At 37.6% G+C, this 17156-nt stretch overlaps 1 protein-coding gene across 7 annotated transcripts in view; it reads left to right on the plus strand.

The window, feature by feature from the left end:
- Positions 1 to 126: 126 nt before the first annotated feature.
- SYNCRIP (synaptotagmin binding, cytoplasmic RNA interacting protein) overlaps positions 127 to 17156 on the plus strand; it is a 34646-nt gene continuing 17616 nt past the window's right edge. For all 7 annotated transcript variants that reach the window (XR_774242.1, XR_774243.1, XM_010565726.1 and 4 more), the window contains exons 1-9: positions 127 to 284; positions 1168 to 1286; positions 1472 to 1579; positions 3310 to 3423; positions 3513 to 3689; positions 8772 to 8907; positions 9804 to 10009; positions 15010 to 15159; positions 16478 to 16599. Coding sequence is in view for 5 of the 7 variants with exons in the window: in XM_010565726.1 (XP_010564028.1) it covers positions 137 to 284; positions 1168 to 1286; positions 1472 to 1579; positions 3310 to 3423; positions 3513 to 3689; positions 8772 to 8907; positions 9804 to 10009; positions 15010 to 15159; positions 16478 to 16599 (1280 nt within the window). In the remaining 2 variants the exon portion in view is untranslated. The remainder of the gene's footprint in view (positions 285 to 1167; positions 1287 to 1471; positions 1580 to 3309; positions 3424 to 3512; positions 3690 to 8771; positions 8908 to 9803; positions 10010 to 15009; positions 15160 to 16477; positions 16600 to 17156) is intronic.

Here is a 17156-nt window from a genome sequence, read left to right on the forward strand (position 1 = left end):
TTACAGTTATTTTTTTTTTTTTTTTTTTTCCCTTAAGAATAGGTCAGTCTGTTGCATGTATTGTCACTTGAATTGTTCTTGAAGATATTTTAGCTTAATTATGATGCTTATTGCATTTGAACAGATATCTGGAAACATGGCTACTGAACATGTTAATGGGAATGGTACTGAAGAGCCCATGGATACTTCTGCTGCAGTTACCCATTCTGAGCATTTCCAGACATTGCTTGATGCTGGTTTACCACAGAAAGTTGCTGAAAAACTAGACGAAATTTACGTTGCAGGTAAGATGTAACACTTGCAAAACCACACTTACAATATTTTATTGGATTCTGCTGTCTTTGGGCTAAAATAGCAACTTTTTGTGGTTTCCAAAAGTATGGGAACTGCAGTCTTACCAAAATCTGTGGATGTTTTCCATTCAGTGCTTTAATTCATCGTAGTATTTTTCAGAGAAGAGTCTTGGGCCAGGCCACTGGGCTGAGGGGTGGTAAGGAGGAGAAGTATGCAGGTGACCATAGCAACAGCTGGAATAGGCAACAGATGATTTTTTTCTTAGGAGGAGTAGGTGATGTGGTCTTTGTGCATCTTTTATAGTAGTTGTAGGTAACTGTAAGTAACTGAAGCCTTGGTATTCATCTTCTCATGTAAATGATAATTTGTGATATTGTATTTGGGCTCATGGACGCAAAGGTTATTGTATTGGTTCTCTCAGACATGGTAATAGCTAGCATTTTTTAAGCTTGATTTTTTTTTTTTGGATTGTGGTGGTCACTTTCAGTGCTGCAGTTTATTTGTCTTTATAGGCTTCTCAAAATGTACCAGGTTACCATTGCTAGGCAAGCTAAGTCAGGTTTTGATAGATCCTTCTGAATTCAGCTTCAAGATACTGAAAATAAGCTTGGCCCGTGTAACATCTGGGTTTCACAGAAGTCATAAATGCAGTAACTGTTAATCTTAACTTTTTTTGACTTTTTTTTTGATTAAAAAAAGGTTAAATACACTTAAATATTTACCTTTAAGAGAACTAAGTAATTTATTAGGCGTAGTAACTTATGTTAATCAGTGATTGATTTAGGGGTCACTGAAATGTGTTAGATGTGTTAATTGTGGTTAAACAAAGGTTGCTGCCCAAATATAATTAGTAATTTTTTTTCTTTTCTCTAGGGCTAGTTGCACATAGCGATCTAGATGAAAGAGCTATTGAAGCTTTAAAGGAATTCAATGAAGAAGGTGCATTGGCAGTGCTTCAGCAGTTTAAAGACAGTGATCTCTCACATGTTCAGGTAATGTTAAGCAATTTAGAATATGATGTTGAGGGGTAAACTGCAAGTTGATTGGCAAGAGGTTTGCTTAAGTCTCTTCAGCGATCCATATGTGATACGTAAAACAAGCATGGTATTGGTTCAGGGTAAAATTAGATTCTGGCTTGTCATGTTTTCAGACCTGAAGATTAATATATCTTTTGCAGAACAAAAGTGCCTTTTTATGTGGAGTCATGAAGACATACAGGCAGAGGGAAAAACAGGGGACCAAGGTGGCAGATTCTAGCAAAGGACCAGATGAGGCAAAAATTAAGGTATGTGCCTAAAAGAGAAAAGTTATGCGGTCTGTCTGTGGTGTTTCAAAGCTGTTGTGACAGATACTTTGATTCATTTGGAACTGTGCTTTTCTTAAAAAGGCTGTTTTAGAGTATTTGTCATTACTGAAAGCTGTCTCTTGCATTTTTGTCTTACACTTCTTCCTCTTTAGGAGGAAAGTTAATATACTCTTAATTACTGGAACTGAGTGTATATAAAAGTGAAAAAGATTTGACAGTTTGCTTTATGTCTAGTTGAGATAGTTATACTATTTCACAGTTAAAAGTTTTTGGAAACTTGTCAGCATAGATCTTTGAGTTCAGAATACATAACTTCAGCTGCTGGTAGTTTTTTGTTTCTTTTCTTTTTTGTTCTCTGTTTTTTCTTTCAGTTCGGATTTAGAACAACTCCACAATAGGGAGGAGATACCACATGTGTCTGAAAAAACAGACTGTAATGGATTTAGGATTTAGCCCGCTTCTTGTGACATAATCGCTGTTCTCATAAACTGTACCCCAAACTGTCTTAGTAATGGACATGTTATTTCTTGGTCCGAGTCCTTGGCTAGCAAGAGACTCCTGTCTCAAGAGTTAGGCATACTATGATTTATTTTAAAATTCTGTGATTAGCAACTTTACCAAAGCTTAAGGAAGTGAAAATAATTTAAGCATGCTTAGTTGATGTCTTAAAAAGCGAGAGAATCTTTCATCTTTGACTTTTCATGTGTAAAGTGCAAAATGAACCTGATATATATTACAAATGACTGTGCAGCTTGTGAAACTAGAAAATCTTTTTTTCTCCTGACTTTGAGGCTGAGATACCATTAATTATAAATTCAAAAGAACTGATACAATTTTTTGTCACTACCACATAAAACAACAATAATATGAGGTCTTTGTTTACTAACTTAAAGTAGCATAGCTTTTATTGCTGATGGCTATAGCATTTTAAATAACTTTGCAATTTTCCAGTTGTGAAATTACTAAGTCTTGATTATAATTAGGCTTGTTTAATGTGATGTTTCTTTGTGTGTAGAGTTGGTTTGTCTTTGTACAAAATTATTAAGAAAGACTAATTTCAGAGGAGTTTCTCATTATGAATTTGCATACTGAATTTCATCTAACATTTTAAATTGGTAGTACATCTGTAACTGTATGCAGTGATTCTAGTGAGGATCACTTGTACAGGGATGCTGTATGTGCCCACAAGGAATTTGGGGGTGGGGGGAGAGGACAGGAGAAAGGAAGTAGTACTACCACTTCAGTGGCTGGATACCCGAAGCAGTCAGTACAGTGTTCCAGGGGTGTAAGCACTTAAACATGTGTTCTTTAACTTCACACTTATGAGTAATCTCATTAAGTGAAGGGAACTCCTGTGCATAAATGTTGGCAGGATTGGACATGCCAAAACAAGAAGTGGCTCAGACTAAGATCTTTCTAATTAAAGGGAAGCTTGCTATTCTATTACTTGGCCTTTTTTTTGTATGAAAGTGAAGGAATTGGGAAAACTATGTGAATCTCTAATTTTCTAACAGTATTTCCTTACCTGATAGTTCTAATAATTGTTTTGCAAGTTTCTTGTTGTAGTACTAGCAGTAGATTTGTTTGTCTGTGGGAGTTTCAGAGCAGTAAAGTTTAAGAGGAATTATAAGCATGTCTGTCTGTCAGTGAAGTGCATCTAAACTATCTCAATTTGTATATGATTTTAAAATTAAGTTTCTTACTTGAAGGCACTCTTGGAGAGAACCGGCTACACTCTTGATGTGACTACTGGACAGAGAAAGTATGGTGGACCTCCTCCAGAGTCTGTATATTCAGGACAACAACCTTCTGTTGGTACAGAGGTAAGAAGAAGGAGATGTTTATGTAAATGTATTCTTATTCATTGGAAGTATTTCTTTTTTATAAACAACACTCTGTATGTCTGTTGTAGATATTTGTGGGCAAGATTCCAAGAGACTTGTTTGAAGATGAACTTGTTCCATTATTTGAGAAAGCTGGCCCTATATGGGATCTCCGCTTAATGATGGATCCGCTAACTGGTCTAAATAGAGGATATGCTTTTGTCACTTTTTGTACTAAAGAGGCAGCTCAAGAAGCTGTTAAACTGGTAAGTTTTCTAACTTGGACTTTTTTTTTATTTTTTAAGAACACTGGCTGGCTTATAAGCAGTTGTCCTGATCCTAATGCTTAAGATCAAACTGTCATTGTTAGATCACTTCATAAATGCCCACTAGGTGTTTTTAAATATTTCTACATTGTGTATAAATTTTTACTGGCTGTGTTAGGGACAGGGGGGGAAAAAAACCCACCCGATGCCCTGCTGTTTGGTCCAGTTAGATAAGTCCTTATTATTAGCAAAAGTTGTATTAGCAATAGTGGCTTCTTGAGCTGTCTGCATCTGGATGAGTTTTGGGGAGAAGTGGTATCCGGGCTGCTGTGGTACAAGGGAAGCATTAGTCAGGTGGTTTGCGATTTCTCATTTGCTTGTGCACCAGCAGGGGGCCCCGTGCTGGAAAAATGCTCCTGAAGTCACAGAATTTCACAAGATACTTCAGATGGGAAATAATCACTCTTGAGTGTTAAGGTCTATTCTGTGCGCTGCAGCTGACTGGAAAAAGTCGTAAATCCTGCCAGGTTAAAGAACATTGCCTCTGTTTTATGCAGAGGTGTGAAATAGTTTGATATAAGGAATAGGCTACTCTTAATAAGCTTTCCAGCGCTTATGCATGAAGTATCCATCACTAAAAAAGAGTGGGGAGAAGAAATGCCACCCTGATCCTTGCACTGCTCGTTTCTTGTCCCAGTGAAGTTGAGTTTGAATTTTTTAGTACTACTACGTCGATATGGCCAAGATCAGTGTGCGGTATGACCCTGAAGAGTGCTAACCATACTCACTCTGAGGTGTACTGATATGGTATTAATATTGTAGGGTTAAAATCTCTTGTTTTGTAGTAAGGTACATCTTAAACCATCGAGGTACCCTATTGACATATTAGTAATGTAAGTCAGTTGGTGGAGGCAAATCAAGCTGAAGATGGGAATGTGTTCTGAAAAAGTATAGAAACGTCTACATACAGAAGTCTCCAGTATATGCTGTTCAGCTTTTTAAATAAGAACAGCTGGTGTTCCTGTGCACAATCCAAATATACTGAGGATAACTGTGTATACCTCTTTGTACTTCCATTGTCAACCTAGCTATTTATATGGTGTGTGAACTCTTTAAGAGTTAATGCACATGACTTGGCAAACAGTGAATCAAATCAAATATGTTCTCAGAGGCACCTAGTAAATGAACAAAAAGAAGTTTTTCTTCACTTAGCTGGATTTTGCTTAAAGGCAGCATGCTCTGAAAAGTAATTCAGGTTGTGTTTCCATAAAAATAACATCAGATCCTAGCCTCAGTCTTCCACTAAATGATAGAAAGGAAGGAGGTACTTAGTGTCCGTTTATATCTCATCTTTGTTATGCAGTGTGTTGTTTTTCAGTTAAATAGCAACTGAGTGTAACAGTTGAGAAGCATTGCGATTGATGGGGCAGTTTTTCAGCCTTTCTGCTAACCTCTTTGAGGGCAGGGTTAGTTTTAAATTGGATCCTGTGGCATTTGTCAGCTTTTGAATGGTTCCAACCATAGATGGCTGGCTAGTTTGGTGTATTATAAGTTTCCCAAGTTGTCTAGGAGTGATTTGTAGAGGTAACATGGCTGTAGAGCTCAGTTGAAAATTGCAGGTCTATCACTTGTATTAGTTGCACATGCGTGGGAGAGGCTGCTGAAAGACCTCTTAGAAATGATGAACCCTTGGTCCCAGCAATTTTAATATCCTAGTATTTTGACAGGTGCTGTTCTTTTTGATACTACCTGTAATCTTCTGATGTGTATACAACTTATTTCCCAGCTTTCTGGACTCTGTGGGATAGGGGTGGTTCTCTAATTTCCCATCTTCTTCCCAGAGGTTTGGTTTGGTTTTTTTTTTGTTTGTTTGGGTTTGTTTTTTTTTTAGGACTCTGTGAAGTATAGTAAAAATGAGAATAAAAATCTCTGCATTGCCTGTAGGCTTCTGAGTAATAAGAGACAGCTGAGAGGTTTTGTCAATACCCAGACTGCAGCAGGGAATAAACTGACCTGTCTTCAGGCTCTTGCAGTTGGTGTAACATATTTTGCATACAATTCATATTTGCATGGCTATTTTACCATCCACAGTCTTTATAACAACCTAATGTAAAACTGGACTAAAATTTTTTGATAAACTTGATATTAACTTACTGTGTTCATTAACCAGAAGAAATCTTGCAATTTAAAAGGTTGAAGCCTTGATTTTGTTTATGCATATGCATTTTTAAGTCACTTAAAGGGAAGAATTCCCTAAATTGTGTTTGAAATACTTCTGGGGCTGTGCTTGAGACAAAAATGGAGTGATGCTATGGCCTGATACTGAGAAGACTTAGAGATATGAACAGTAGTTAATTTTATGCCCAGAACTTAATCTAGTGTGGTTAACCCTCACTGGTTAAGTAGAAAGGACATCTCAGATGTTCACACAAGCACTGCCTATCAGAAGTCTAACTTGATTTTTTTTTAACCCTAGACATTTTTTCCCTGTGTTCCCAGACACTTGTTACCCTGTGTTTATCTTCTGTTTTATGCTGTTTTGAGTTAAGAACTATAACTCCAGTTGTATTCTTTTGTACACAAGTTCAATTCTCTCTCCTATTTCATATGAAGTTGTTAGATTTCAGTTTTTCAAAAGATTCCTGAGTGATTAAGGTTACTGTAGACATGTACAGGATAAATACTTGTGAGGTGAAGCTCGTAGGAAAACATACTGAAAACTATAGTAGCATACGGTGTATTTTTGAGTAGAGCAAGTGTAAGCTTGATCAAGTTGCAGGTACAGGTGAGTTATGCAAATATGCCCCTTAAGCAGTTTGCCAGCTATGTGCAGCAGTACAACTTGCCATTTGCTGTTGGAAATAAGCTAAAATTGCTGGTGAAAGTTTAAGTGGATAAAATGACAAGACAGACCTTATGCATACTTTGACTTGTTTGTGAGTAGGTTCTTGCATAACTTAGCAAAAAAAAAATGTATCATGCTGTCTAGAGGGTAGTAATATTTCTGTTACTAACTTTGGGCATTGATTCAGTGATGACAGGAGGGGGAAGCAGTATGCTGACATAGCTAATCTGGTAGCCTGACTGTTTTGGCATTTTACCCAGATCATGATTTGGGCCTGTTCATGTCTAATCTAAGTTTATAGATGGTATGCAAGCTATTTACCTAAAACCCACCAATTTTATATTCAAGAGCACCTAATTCGAAACTGTTTTTTCTATGTTAAGAGAAACATACAATGAAAAGTAGTAGTTAATATATTGTACTAAGAAAAAACTACTAGGAGCTACTGTCAGTGTGGAATTGCAATATGGTAGAATATTTTAATTTTTTTTCAAGTTACGAAATACTGGTTTGTTGCCAGGAGTTGTACAAGAGGCTCTCCTTGGATTAAATGTGTAGCCAAACTTTGTTCGTAGACTTAAACAGGAACAGTCAGATAATACCTTCTATTATCCATGTAGAACAGAATATTTCAGTTGGAAGGGACGAGCAACAATCATCTAGTCTAATTGCCTGGCTACTTCAGGGCTGACCAAAAGTTAAAGTATTATTATTAAGGGCATTGTCCAAATGCCTCTTAAATGCTGACAGGCTTGGGGCATTGACCATCTCTCTAGGAAGCCTGTTCCAGTGTTTGACCATCCTCTCAGTAAAAGAATGCTTCCTAATGTAAAGAAATGTTTCCTCATGTACACTTCAGCTAATGAAGAATCAGTTTGTCTTGTTTCCAGATTAATAAACTGTCAGCTTCTTTAAGGGATTTTTTTTTTTGAGCTAATGTAATCTGTCTCTTCATTAATGTGTGTAAGTCTGTTTATTAGTGATCATAATATATCCAGTCTTTCTGTGCAGCTGTTTCCTACTTTAAACTCAACTATTCCTCTGCCACATGGTCAACAGATATGGAGATAGAAGTCTTTTACTGTATCCTGCTGTGTTTTGAGACATAATTAGTTGGGAAGGTGCCACTCCAGATCCCTTTCACATGTACAGTTCTCCTTTTAGCTCACTTCCGGTGCAGTTGTCTAGCTTTGAAAGTTTTCAGTGATGTAGTTTTAGTTTGCAGAAGATAAATAAACAAACACCTTCACCCTGATTTTGGTGCAAAAAGCAAGAAGGGGTGTGGGAGAACTTGCTTATGCAGGAAGGTTTACCACTGAACACAAAATAACTCATAGAATAAATAGCTAGATTAAATTATAAAAAGCTGTCCTGCTACTTATCAATAAGATGTTGACCACAAAATGCATTTTCCTAGCTAAAGAACTGTCTGTTCCAGGGCTTCCAGTTGGAAAGGGGTTGATGTACCACCAGTTGACTCCCTGCTGCTTATTTGGATGATGCATGTCTGTGTCTGCATCTCAATGAAAGGCATTTTTTATCAACAGATGTCTACAGTAATACTTCTTTTTTTTCCCTTAAACTGCTGACTTGTTCAGGGCGTCTTCTAAACAATCTGTTATGGCAGAAGCATTTGCACAGAAGTCTTAGGATTTCAAGTCAGTAGAAGGTTGTTCTTGCTGTTTACTATTTTTACATGTATAATCTATGTGCTTTGGAAAGTATTTGCCAGTTGCTCTTGCACATTTTGTGGAGAAGACCTGATCGTGGCTCTCTTTCTTTTGTTAACTATGGAACTTTAGAAGGGAATCTGGCTTCAATTGTATCGCCCATCTTGTATTATACACAAAGCAAGAATTCATAGATAGAATCTATAGAGGAACTTGCATTTTCTTCCTGCACTGCTGTGAAGGGAGAAGGCTCGACCTTAATGACTTGGACATAAGATTTACCTTTCATGGTTCTACATGAAAAACTCTCTAAAGAAACATGTATTAAGAAAGAGGCTTGAACATGAAGGGAAGAATAATCATTGGCTGAAATTGCGGGGATTTCTTAGCGTGGGTATACTTCAGAACAGTTGAATATGTATTGTAAGAATGTGTTAAGTTCCAAAGAATTTAATATGTTACTTAATGCTGTGTTTGCAGAAGTAAAATATTTGGTATGCTGCTGTTGGAGGGGAGTGAAAATAACCTATAATATAACTGATGATTGTCCAATTATTTTTCTTTCAGTACAACAACCATGAAATTCGTTCTGGAAAACACATCGGTGTATGCATCTCTGTTGCCAATAATAGGCTTTTTGTTGGTTCTATTCCTAAAAGTAAAACCAAGGAGCAGATTGTTGAAGAATTTAGCAAAGTAACAGGTAAGTGAATAACTGTGTTTTGTAGAGGTGGAAAGATGTCAAACATGATCAGTGATGAACTCTCTTCGCCATCTTTTGGCTTATGGTTGAATGATGATGAATCCAAACGAAGGCCACTCAGCATTTGTCCTGACTTTCAGGCATTTTATTTTTTTTAGAACTTATGCTGAGGACTTAAATGTTTGTGATTAGACTAGATGTGTGGTTCCAAGTTTTACCTAGAGAATGTGTGTAATGTTTAAAAAAAACCCCAAACATTCAAAGAAATAGACGGTTAATTATTTCAGTACTAATGGATGTTTTAAAACTTCTCAAGGCAGAACTGAAGCAGGTTGGAGAACATAATAGTTCTGTGCTTTAGAGTTCTTAGTGATTTGATAAGGAGATAACGGCATATAAACTGGGAAAGGTAACATTTGATGGCTTTCTCTATTACTGAGTGATGTACTTCAGATTCCGTGGAGCAACAGTGGAACTTCAAAGATGTCTTAAAATCATGCAAGTTTGATCTCTTGTTTAGACATCCATGGAAAAAAACCTCATGCTGATAAGTGGTGTGACTTAGGGGTTTGAGAAAAGAACTGACAAAGCACAACTTTTGGCTGCCCTTATCTCTTCTCCATTTAGTTAGAGGAAAGGTACTCTTCCATAGCGACTAAACTTTCTTCATGTAATAAAAATGGAGCCTAAGTTGGGATAGTCTAATGTCTCTCTTTGAAAATGTTAGTCTTAAAGGTAGGGAAATCTCATTATGTGCATGGTCTCAAAAGTGTAGTGTGTTCGTGCTTTTTTGGAACCACTTGTCGGATGCATGCTTACCAGAAAGATAATCCCTACTTTATAATACAAATTCATGAATTGAAGCCATAACAAATAAATATTTTGCTTAATTTCAGAGGGTCTTACAGATGTCATATTGTATCATCAGCCTGATGACAAGAAAAAGAACCGCGGTTTCTGTTTCCTTGAATATGAAGATCACAAAACTGCTGCTCAGGCCAGACGTAGGTTAATGAGTGGCAAAGTGAAAGTTTGGGGAAATGTTGTTACAGTTGAATGGGCTGACCCTATAGAAGACCCAGATCCTGAAGTCATGGCAAAGGTAATAAAGCTATAAGGGAACCATAATATATTTAAAGTGCCTTGTTCCAAAGTAAATAACTTCCTGACATTAGCCTAAGTTTAAATAGTGTCTTTCAGCCTTCCTGACAGAGATGTTGTAGGCGAGATGATAAAAATATGAATCCACTCTAGAACTGATGTGAATTTTAAAGCTCTCTTGACTGATGTTATTTTGTGCTCCTAAGGCTGAACGTTGAACATAATTCTTGCCAAAATGACACATAGGCCTCATGTACTTAGTTCTCATTGGGAAGTGGTGGTGGTGACTCCAAAAGTTAAAATGGTTTTGTAGCTTAATATTTGGAGGGATGGAAATCTAGATACACTCACAGAACAAGCCTTAATTCTTTTTAACCCTGGAACTTTGTCACTTCAGAATTGGAACATGTCAGCAAGATAGACGAATGTGTTTTCAAAGCTGCCTGTAGCAGTTACTTCTGAGAAGTTAGGCAATTACTTAGTGTTTGGAACTCTGTATCTTTATTTTTAATTTTTGGGGGAGTTAATTCCTTAAAATACTAAGACTAGTAATATTTTGGATTTCAAGTATTTCAGTAAAACTGAAGTCTGGACTGTTAACATTTTGAAGTACATTGTAGCAGTTGTTTTATATATGTGTGTGGTATTTTGCCAGAAACGAATTACCTGAATTTTTTTCCCATCAGATAATGCCCAACCCTGTCTTTTTCAGTTATGTTGTGTAGCTGAGTTGTTTAATGGAAACTCCTAGCTAGCCCATATCCTTATCTCTTTTTCTTTGCTTGCTTTTTGTTTGTGCTTTTGCTCTCATCTGAGACACATCACTTGCTGGAGTCCTACTTTGATGGACCTAGTAAGATAGCTTGGCTGGGATCTCCTCTTTGGTGAGCCATAAGGGAAAAGTGTTGGGGTGGGGGCTTGTTTTAGGGAAAAAGCTGCTTTGTAATACAGGCAATACAGAAACTTTTGGACTACCCTGTCTGCAGACTTTATTTTTCTTGCCTGGCATCATAGACTATCAGCAAGTGGGGAAGAGTCTTGCAGGTAAAATTTGATGAAGGTGGCACTTCCTAAATATGGCGGCCTATTTATCTGTTCAGCTTCTTGGCTCAAAAGAGAAGAGGCCTAATCCAGCAAACTGTTAAAATAAATGAGCAGGAACTAGTGCTGACATGATTGAATAGATAAGCAGGAAGTGATAGGGGACATAATCAGGTATCTTTCCTAAGTAAGTTTACAGATGTGGGGAGTGAAAGGCTAAAGAAATTTAAAGCTTAACAGTGGTTTGCCCCATTTAACGTACAGTTTTTTGAATGTGTTAATGCCTTGTATTGTTTTGTATTTAAAATGGGACATGAAAAGGGAAGAAACATAAATACAGAAAATGTGCAGATAATCAAACTGTATACTTCTAGTGCTAATATGCCAAAGATAGGGCATGGAGCTTGGGTTGAAGATGTATGGAAAAGTGGGACTATGTGAATGAGAATACTGAAAAAGTAGACAGCATCTAGCCTGCGTCTGAAGGCAGAAGTTGAGACAAGCATTGGTGTCTGCCCTTTCTCGCTGGCTGTGTCTCTTACTTTCCCTGCTGCAAGAATAAACTATCTACTCCAGTCTTGCTTGCCCACTTACTGTACATTTGGAGAAACTCTGACCACTTCTGGAAGTGTTAGATTTACTTCCTGTTGTTTATTGCTGTCTCTCTCCTAAGAGAAAGAGCAGCTGAGCTGCTGCTGCAGTCAGTAACCTCCCAAATGTGAGCTGCAGGTAGACTGTCAGTCGGGAGCAAAGGGAGAGCTATTGACCCTTGTCATCTTATACATTCCTGTGGTAGAAGGCTCTGGAGGAGTAGGAGCAGGTTGCTTTATCAGGATAATCATCTGATTGGTGGTTTTCTTGTCAAGACTGCTAGAAAAGCAAGTCCATAAGAGCAAACTATGAGGAAGACAAATTCACTTTGTAGCTAGAAGGTGACCAGCATTGTTCTGAATACCTTGCAGAAGCAGCGTGTCATTTCATCAATATATGGACACCTACTAATTTAAATTTCTGAAATATTTACTCTAGCCTTTTTTCCTTTCTCCTCTAGACTTTTGCTTAAATGTTGTGGAGAGTACTGTATGGATGCATACTTAAAATTTAAATGGGCTGTTACCTTAAATAAGAAGTGCCATGAGCATGATGAGGTAGAAAGCTAGATTCTGAAGCTAGACGTATGTGCTACAGGAGACGAGTGCTTGTACTGACAGATCAGAGTATAACTGGTTAAGTAATTGATTTCTGGTCCAAAGTGAACTTTTTTCCAACTTTAGTAGCTGTGTTGACAGCTTAATTTCTCCTGAGTGTTACTTTGATGCCTCTTAGACATGTAGTGCAGGTAAATTTCTTAATGTTTTACTGGATTTCTGTAGCATGGCTGAGGCTACAGAGGGTGTTCTGGAGTGGCAGGTTAAGCAGCTAAATAAAGTCTTGTGCTTGTGGCTGCCTGGTAGATTACAGGACAGGAGACGGGGCTAGTAACCCTTGGAGAATGTGGTAAAGAAGTCTGAACTGTTCGTGCTGTAGGTAAGAGGAGGAAAAGGAGCAGATCCCAGAAGTTTTGGGTGTAGTCTAATCTTAAGCAGTTTTAAAAGTGAGTTCTGCCTTTATGACAAAATACTGCTGCTGGGTATATTGCTTGTTAGATGTGTATTTACAGTTTCTTGGTGTTGCAGTCTGTGAGCCTTAATGAAGACGGTGACTTTCTTCCTGCCCCCCCCCCCCTTCCCCCTTTAGATAGTAAAAATGGGTTCATCTTCTCTCAACCTACTCTTTAACCTGCCCCCTAGCTTTGACATCTACCTTGACTGGTTCAGCTACGCTTTTAACCTGTAATATGACCAAAGGTGTTAAAAAATTTCAGCTGTTAGAGATTAATGGATTCATCTACACTGGAAAAAATTTATATTAGTTTCTTTTTGCTTCTTTAAAAAATGTTGTGTTAGTCATTGTAACAAAAAAGTGATGATTTTTGAGGTTTTTGATCATGTCTGACACAGTCATTGTGGATTTATTAGTGAAGGCTATTTAGGATTCCTCATGAAATTCTAGTTTTCACCCTTTCCTAAAGTACAAGAGTAAAGAACAGTTGATTGAAAGTTACCATTTTTTAAATCCATTGATTACATCACAAAACTTCCTGGAAATGATTTTCATGAAATAAGGTTAAGGTAGCAATTAGGACAGTTTACTGAAAATGGTTATTACATATGGATTACAAGAAATAAAGATTGCTCTTGCCATCAAGGCATGTAGGAGAAGCTTAACACAGGATAGGAAGCAGCTTACCTCATGGAGCTGGCTATGACACTTAGCTCCTGAGAAATGGCAAGAGTAGCTATTGCCAAAGACTAGAGTCGGTACAGTGGTTCACATTTATGATCTGTAGTATCCCATCCTGCATCCCATCCTAGTTCAGCTAGCGAGCGAGATGAAGATATGTGGAAGTCTGTCCTGTTTATTTTTAACTTAATTACATAGTAATTCTTATAAAAAGGGTGTCTGGGTTTATTGAGTTCCTGTATGTGTCGGGAGTAGAGATTATGGCTCTGGTTCAAAAATCGAAGCATGCTTTATTTGATTCCTTCACACCCTGTGTTATTTGTGTTGACCTTCAGGGTTAGGAGTGGTAAGTCAGTGCTGCCATGTACAATGATGTTCACATTGTGTCATCAGCTAATTTGAAACCAGTAGTAGTGGAGGGGATGTGAACAGAAATTGCAGGTCTTTGCAGCTGATGTGCAGCTGCATTGTAGGAAGGTAAGACTGTGAGCCTTCTTTGGCAGTAGCAGGGGATTAGACTGTCAGCATGGTGGCAGTGTATGGAAGGGACTCTCCCCAGCAAGTCAAAGAGGCTTGCAAATTGTGAGAACCCATGGATGTCATCATGTAAACGTGCTAATGTACAGTCATGTAGTGCAACCTCGGTGTGGGTGCAAAGATGAGTCTTTGAATACTAACGGGTTGCTAATGTATGTGATTCCTGGTGTCCAGTGTACATTGTCTGCTATATTTAAGACTCTTAGTTTAAGCCTTTCTCAGACTGCTCTATATTTCTTTTATCATAAGTAGTTGGTGGTTGATGAAACTTTATATTGATGACTTAGTTACTGTCAGGCAGTTAACAGGGCATATATCAACAGTTGAAAGATAACCAACCTCTCTGATCTTGTAAGCTGCATAGCAGTCTTTGTGTAGCTTAAGAGCTATATTGCATGCTTTACAGAGCTGGGGAAGGGAATAGATTTTCAGATTTACTTGGAGGTTCCTGTTCCTCAAGGGAAGGACACAGTTTGACTTGTGAGGAAGTACAAGGGTGACTTGGCAGTGTCAGCCTTAGTATCCCCTTCTGTCTGCATTCTCTGTTCTAGCTGTGGCTTCAAGTCACTGAGTGCTCCTCGGGCAAGCACGGTCCTGATGCTAGGTATTTGGTGTAGCTGTAGCACAGGAAACACAAGGTAAGCAGCTTGAAAGCTGCAGGCCTGTAACCTCTGACCTAGATATTATAGTGATGACTGTTCTGCAAATACCTGAGCAAAAACCTGTCTAAACAATGAAATGTTTTGGTAAGTTAATTATTTCGTGTGTAACCAATCCTGGTTGCCTCTTTTCAAGTTTGAAAGTGTTCTGAGTTGAAAACTACTGCTGCTAGGATTCTTTTAAACATTAACACAAATTGGATTGACTTTCAGGATACTAATACTTATGTAATTATGTTTGAAAAGAGATGTAGTATTTCTGTCAGTCAGGGAATTTTGGAGCTAACTCATGCTGTATGAATATATAAATATACATATCCACATATATAAAAAGCTGTACATAAAATGTAACGATGTTTTCAGTACTGCCAATAGCAATGACTTGCAAAACTTCATTCAGTATTTTGGAGTTAGATATACTTCTAAGTTTTGTTGGTTTTGTTTTTTGGTTGGTTTTTTTTGTTTTGGTTTGGTTTTTTAGGTAAAAGTTTTGTTTGTACGCAATCTTGCCAATACTGTAACAGAGGAGATACTAGAAAAGGCCTTCAGTCAATTTGGAAAGCTAGAGCGAGTGAAGAAGCTAAAAGACTATGCTTTCATTCATTTTGATGAACGGGATGGTGCTGTAAAGGTAAGTGAAGAGGACTGTAACTCTGTGTGTGTAAGTAGTGACTAAACATTTAGAAGCTGTATACTTCTTTTAACTTGAGAAGAAGCTCCTTCTGGAGAAATCGTAACACATTGTCAGTGATAACTTTGTCCTCTCTGGGTGTCTCCTAGGAAGATGCAGTTGCTAGTTTGAAAAGCGGGTCTTAGATGTACCTATCCTAAGTAATTTTGCTCATGAGTATTTAAGATAATCCTACGTGTTATCATTTCAAACAGAAGTGTCAGAAGTTGAATGACTCTTCTCACCAAATTATTGGGACAATCTAAAGCAGTTTATCTAGGGCAGGTGATAAAAACTTAGGTAATCTTTTTATTTTCCAGGGACAGAATGACTTCCTTTTTATGGTGTGGAATAAGCACCTTTTTCTTTTTGATGAGAGAAGCTGGACAATTGACTAATTGTCGTTCCTCGATTTTGCTAGCCTGGTCTTGGTGTTTTTTCTCCTGTCATCTGTTGTTAGGAAGGGGAAGTGTAATTCCTCTCCTGCCTGTAGTGTATCGTATTTTTTGTGTTCTGTGGGAGGATACAGAAGGATTCAGTTTTTCTTACTCATCCAGATGCCTTAAATCAGATGCTTAGGAAGATGATGGAAAGAGTCTTTTCATAGGATATGTATCCTGTCAAGGCTTAACTATGTAGAGTCCCTAAAAGTGGTAGAATATTTAGGATTCCCCTGCTTGAATTTGACTTGTAGCAATTACTGTGACCCATGGGAATTGGACGTGTGTGTGTTAGCAGGGTTTTTGTTGTTTGGTTTTATTTTTTGGTGGTGCTGGTTTGTTATGGGTTTGGTTTTGTGGTTGGGATGAGACTGTTAAATTCTAAATTTTGGCTTCTGGTTTAAAAAGGAAGTTACATTTATTTCAAGTAAAATAAAGGAATAAAAACATATACTGATCTCTAGCTTTAGTAGTGTTTGTGTGTGTGTTGACATTAGAAATTTACTGCTGTATTGCAAAATCTGTACTTTCAGAGGACAGTTCTGTCACTTCATTAATTGAAACAGCTTGTAAAAATTGAAGCCTACTTACAGTTTTGAGTGGAAGGTTTTTCAACTGATACATGCAGTCCTGGGTTTGAGAGCCAAGTTAAGAGGAAATGTGTAACTCTGGAACCTATGATACTATGTTGTCTGATTATTTTAAATTTTTTTTAGATTTATATTGTTAATTTTAGGTCTGGATAACAAATTTTAAGATGCATACTCTAAAAGATAGAATAAAATTAAAAACATCAGATATGCTTAGAAGTATATTTAAAGTCTGGTTAATTCCTTCAGGCAATGGAAGAAATGAATGGCAAAGATTTAGAGGGAGAAAACATTGAAATTGTTTTTGCTAAGCCACCAGATCAAAAAAGGAAAGAACGGAAAGCTCAGAGACAAGCGGCTAAAAATCAGATGTAAGTGTAAATGCATGCACATATGTTGTGTTACTTCTGAAAGACGTGTACACTCCTACAGAATTGTAACTTCTGCGTATTTTAGTAGGTATGCTATAGTGTATACAGGTTTTCTGGCTTCCCTAAAAATGTTGGATTCATTTAAGTTGCTTGAATTTTACTTAAGATCTAGTAGCAGTGTTGGTGAGAATTCAGGTACTGTTTTGCTCTGATCATTGAATGTGAGAGCACCGGAGGAAATGTTTGTATGTCATGAAATGTACACACTTCTCGCTTTTTATTCCAAACTTCCATGTACTTCTGCACTGCGATGTCATGTGGATGAACTTAGCAACACGTGCTTCTCCCAGTGGGCTTAGCAGTACTGATACAGCCCCCCTGTTTAGTGAAGTACCCACTGAAAGTAGGATCTTGACATTCTTTTTTGCCACTTCCAGAAGATAGATCTGCTCATGAAGCTTATAAACTCATACTAATAGAGATCTTGCACAAATAAATGCTGAATATGGGGGGGGGGGGGGGGGGGGGGGGTTTGGTATGTCGGGGGGTGTTTGTGT

Source organism: Haliaeetus leucocephalus, unplaced genomic scaffold (assembly GCF_000737465.1).
Source record: "Haliaeetus leucocephalus isolate CR32 unplaced genomic scaffold, Haliaeetus_leucocephalus-4.0 Scaffold195, whole genome shotgun sequence".
In the NCBI taxonomy this organism is placed as follows: Eukaryota; Metazoa; Chordata; class Aves; order Accipitriformes; family Accipitridae; genus Haliaeetus; species Haliaeetus leucocephalus.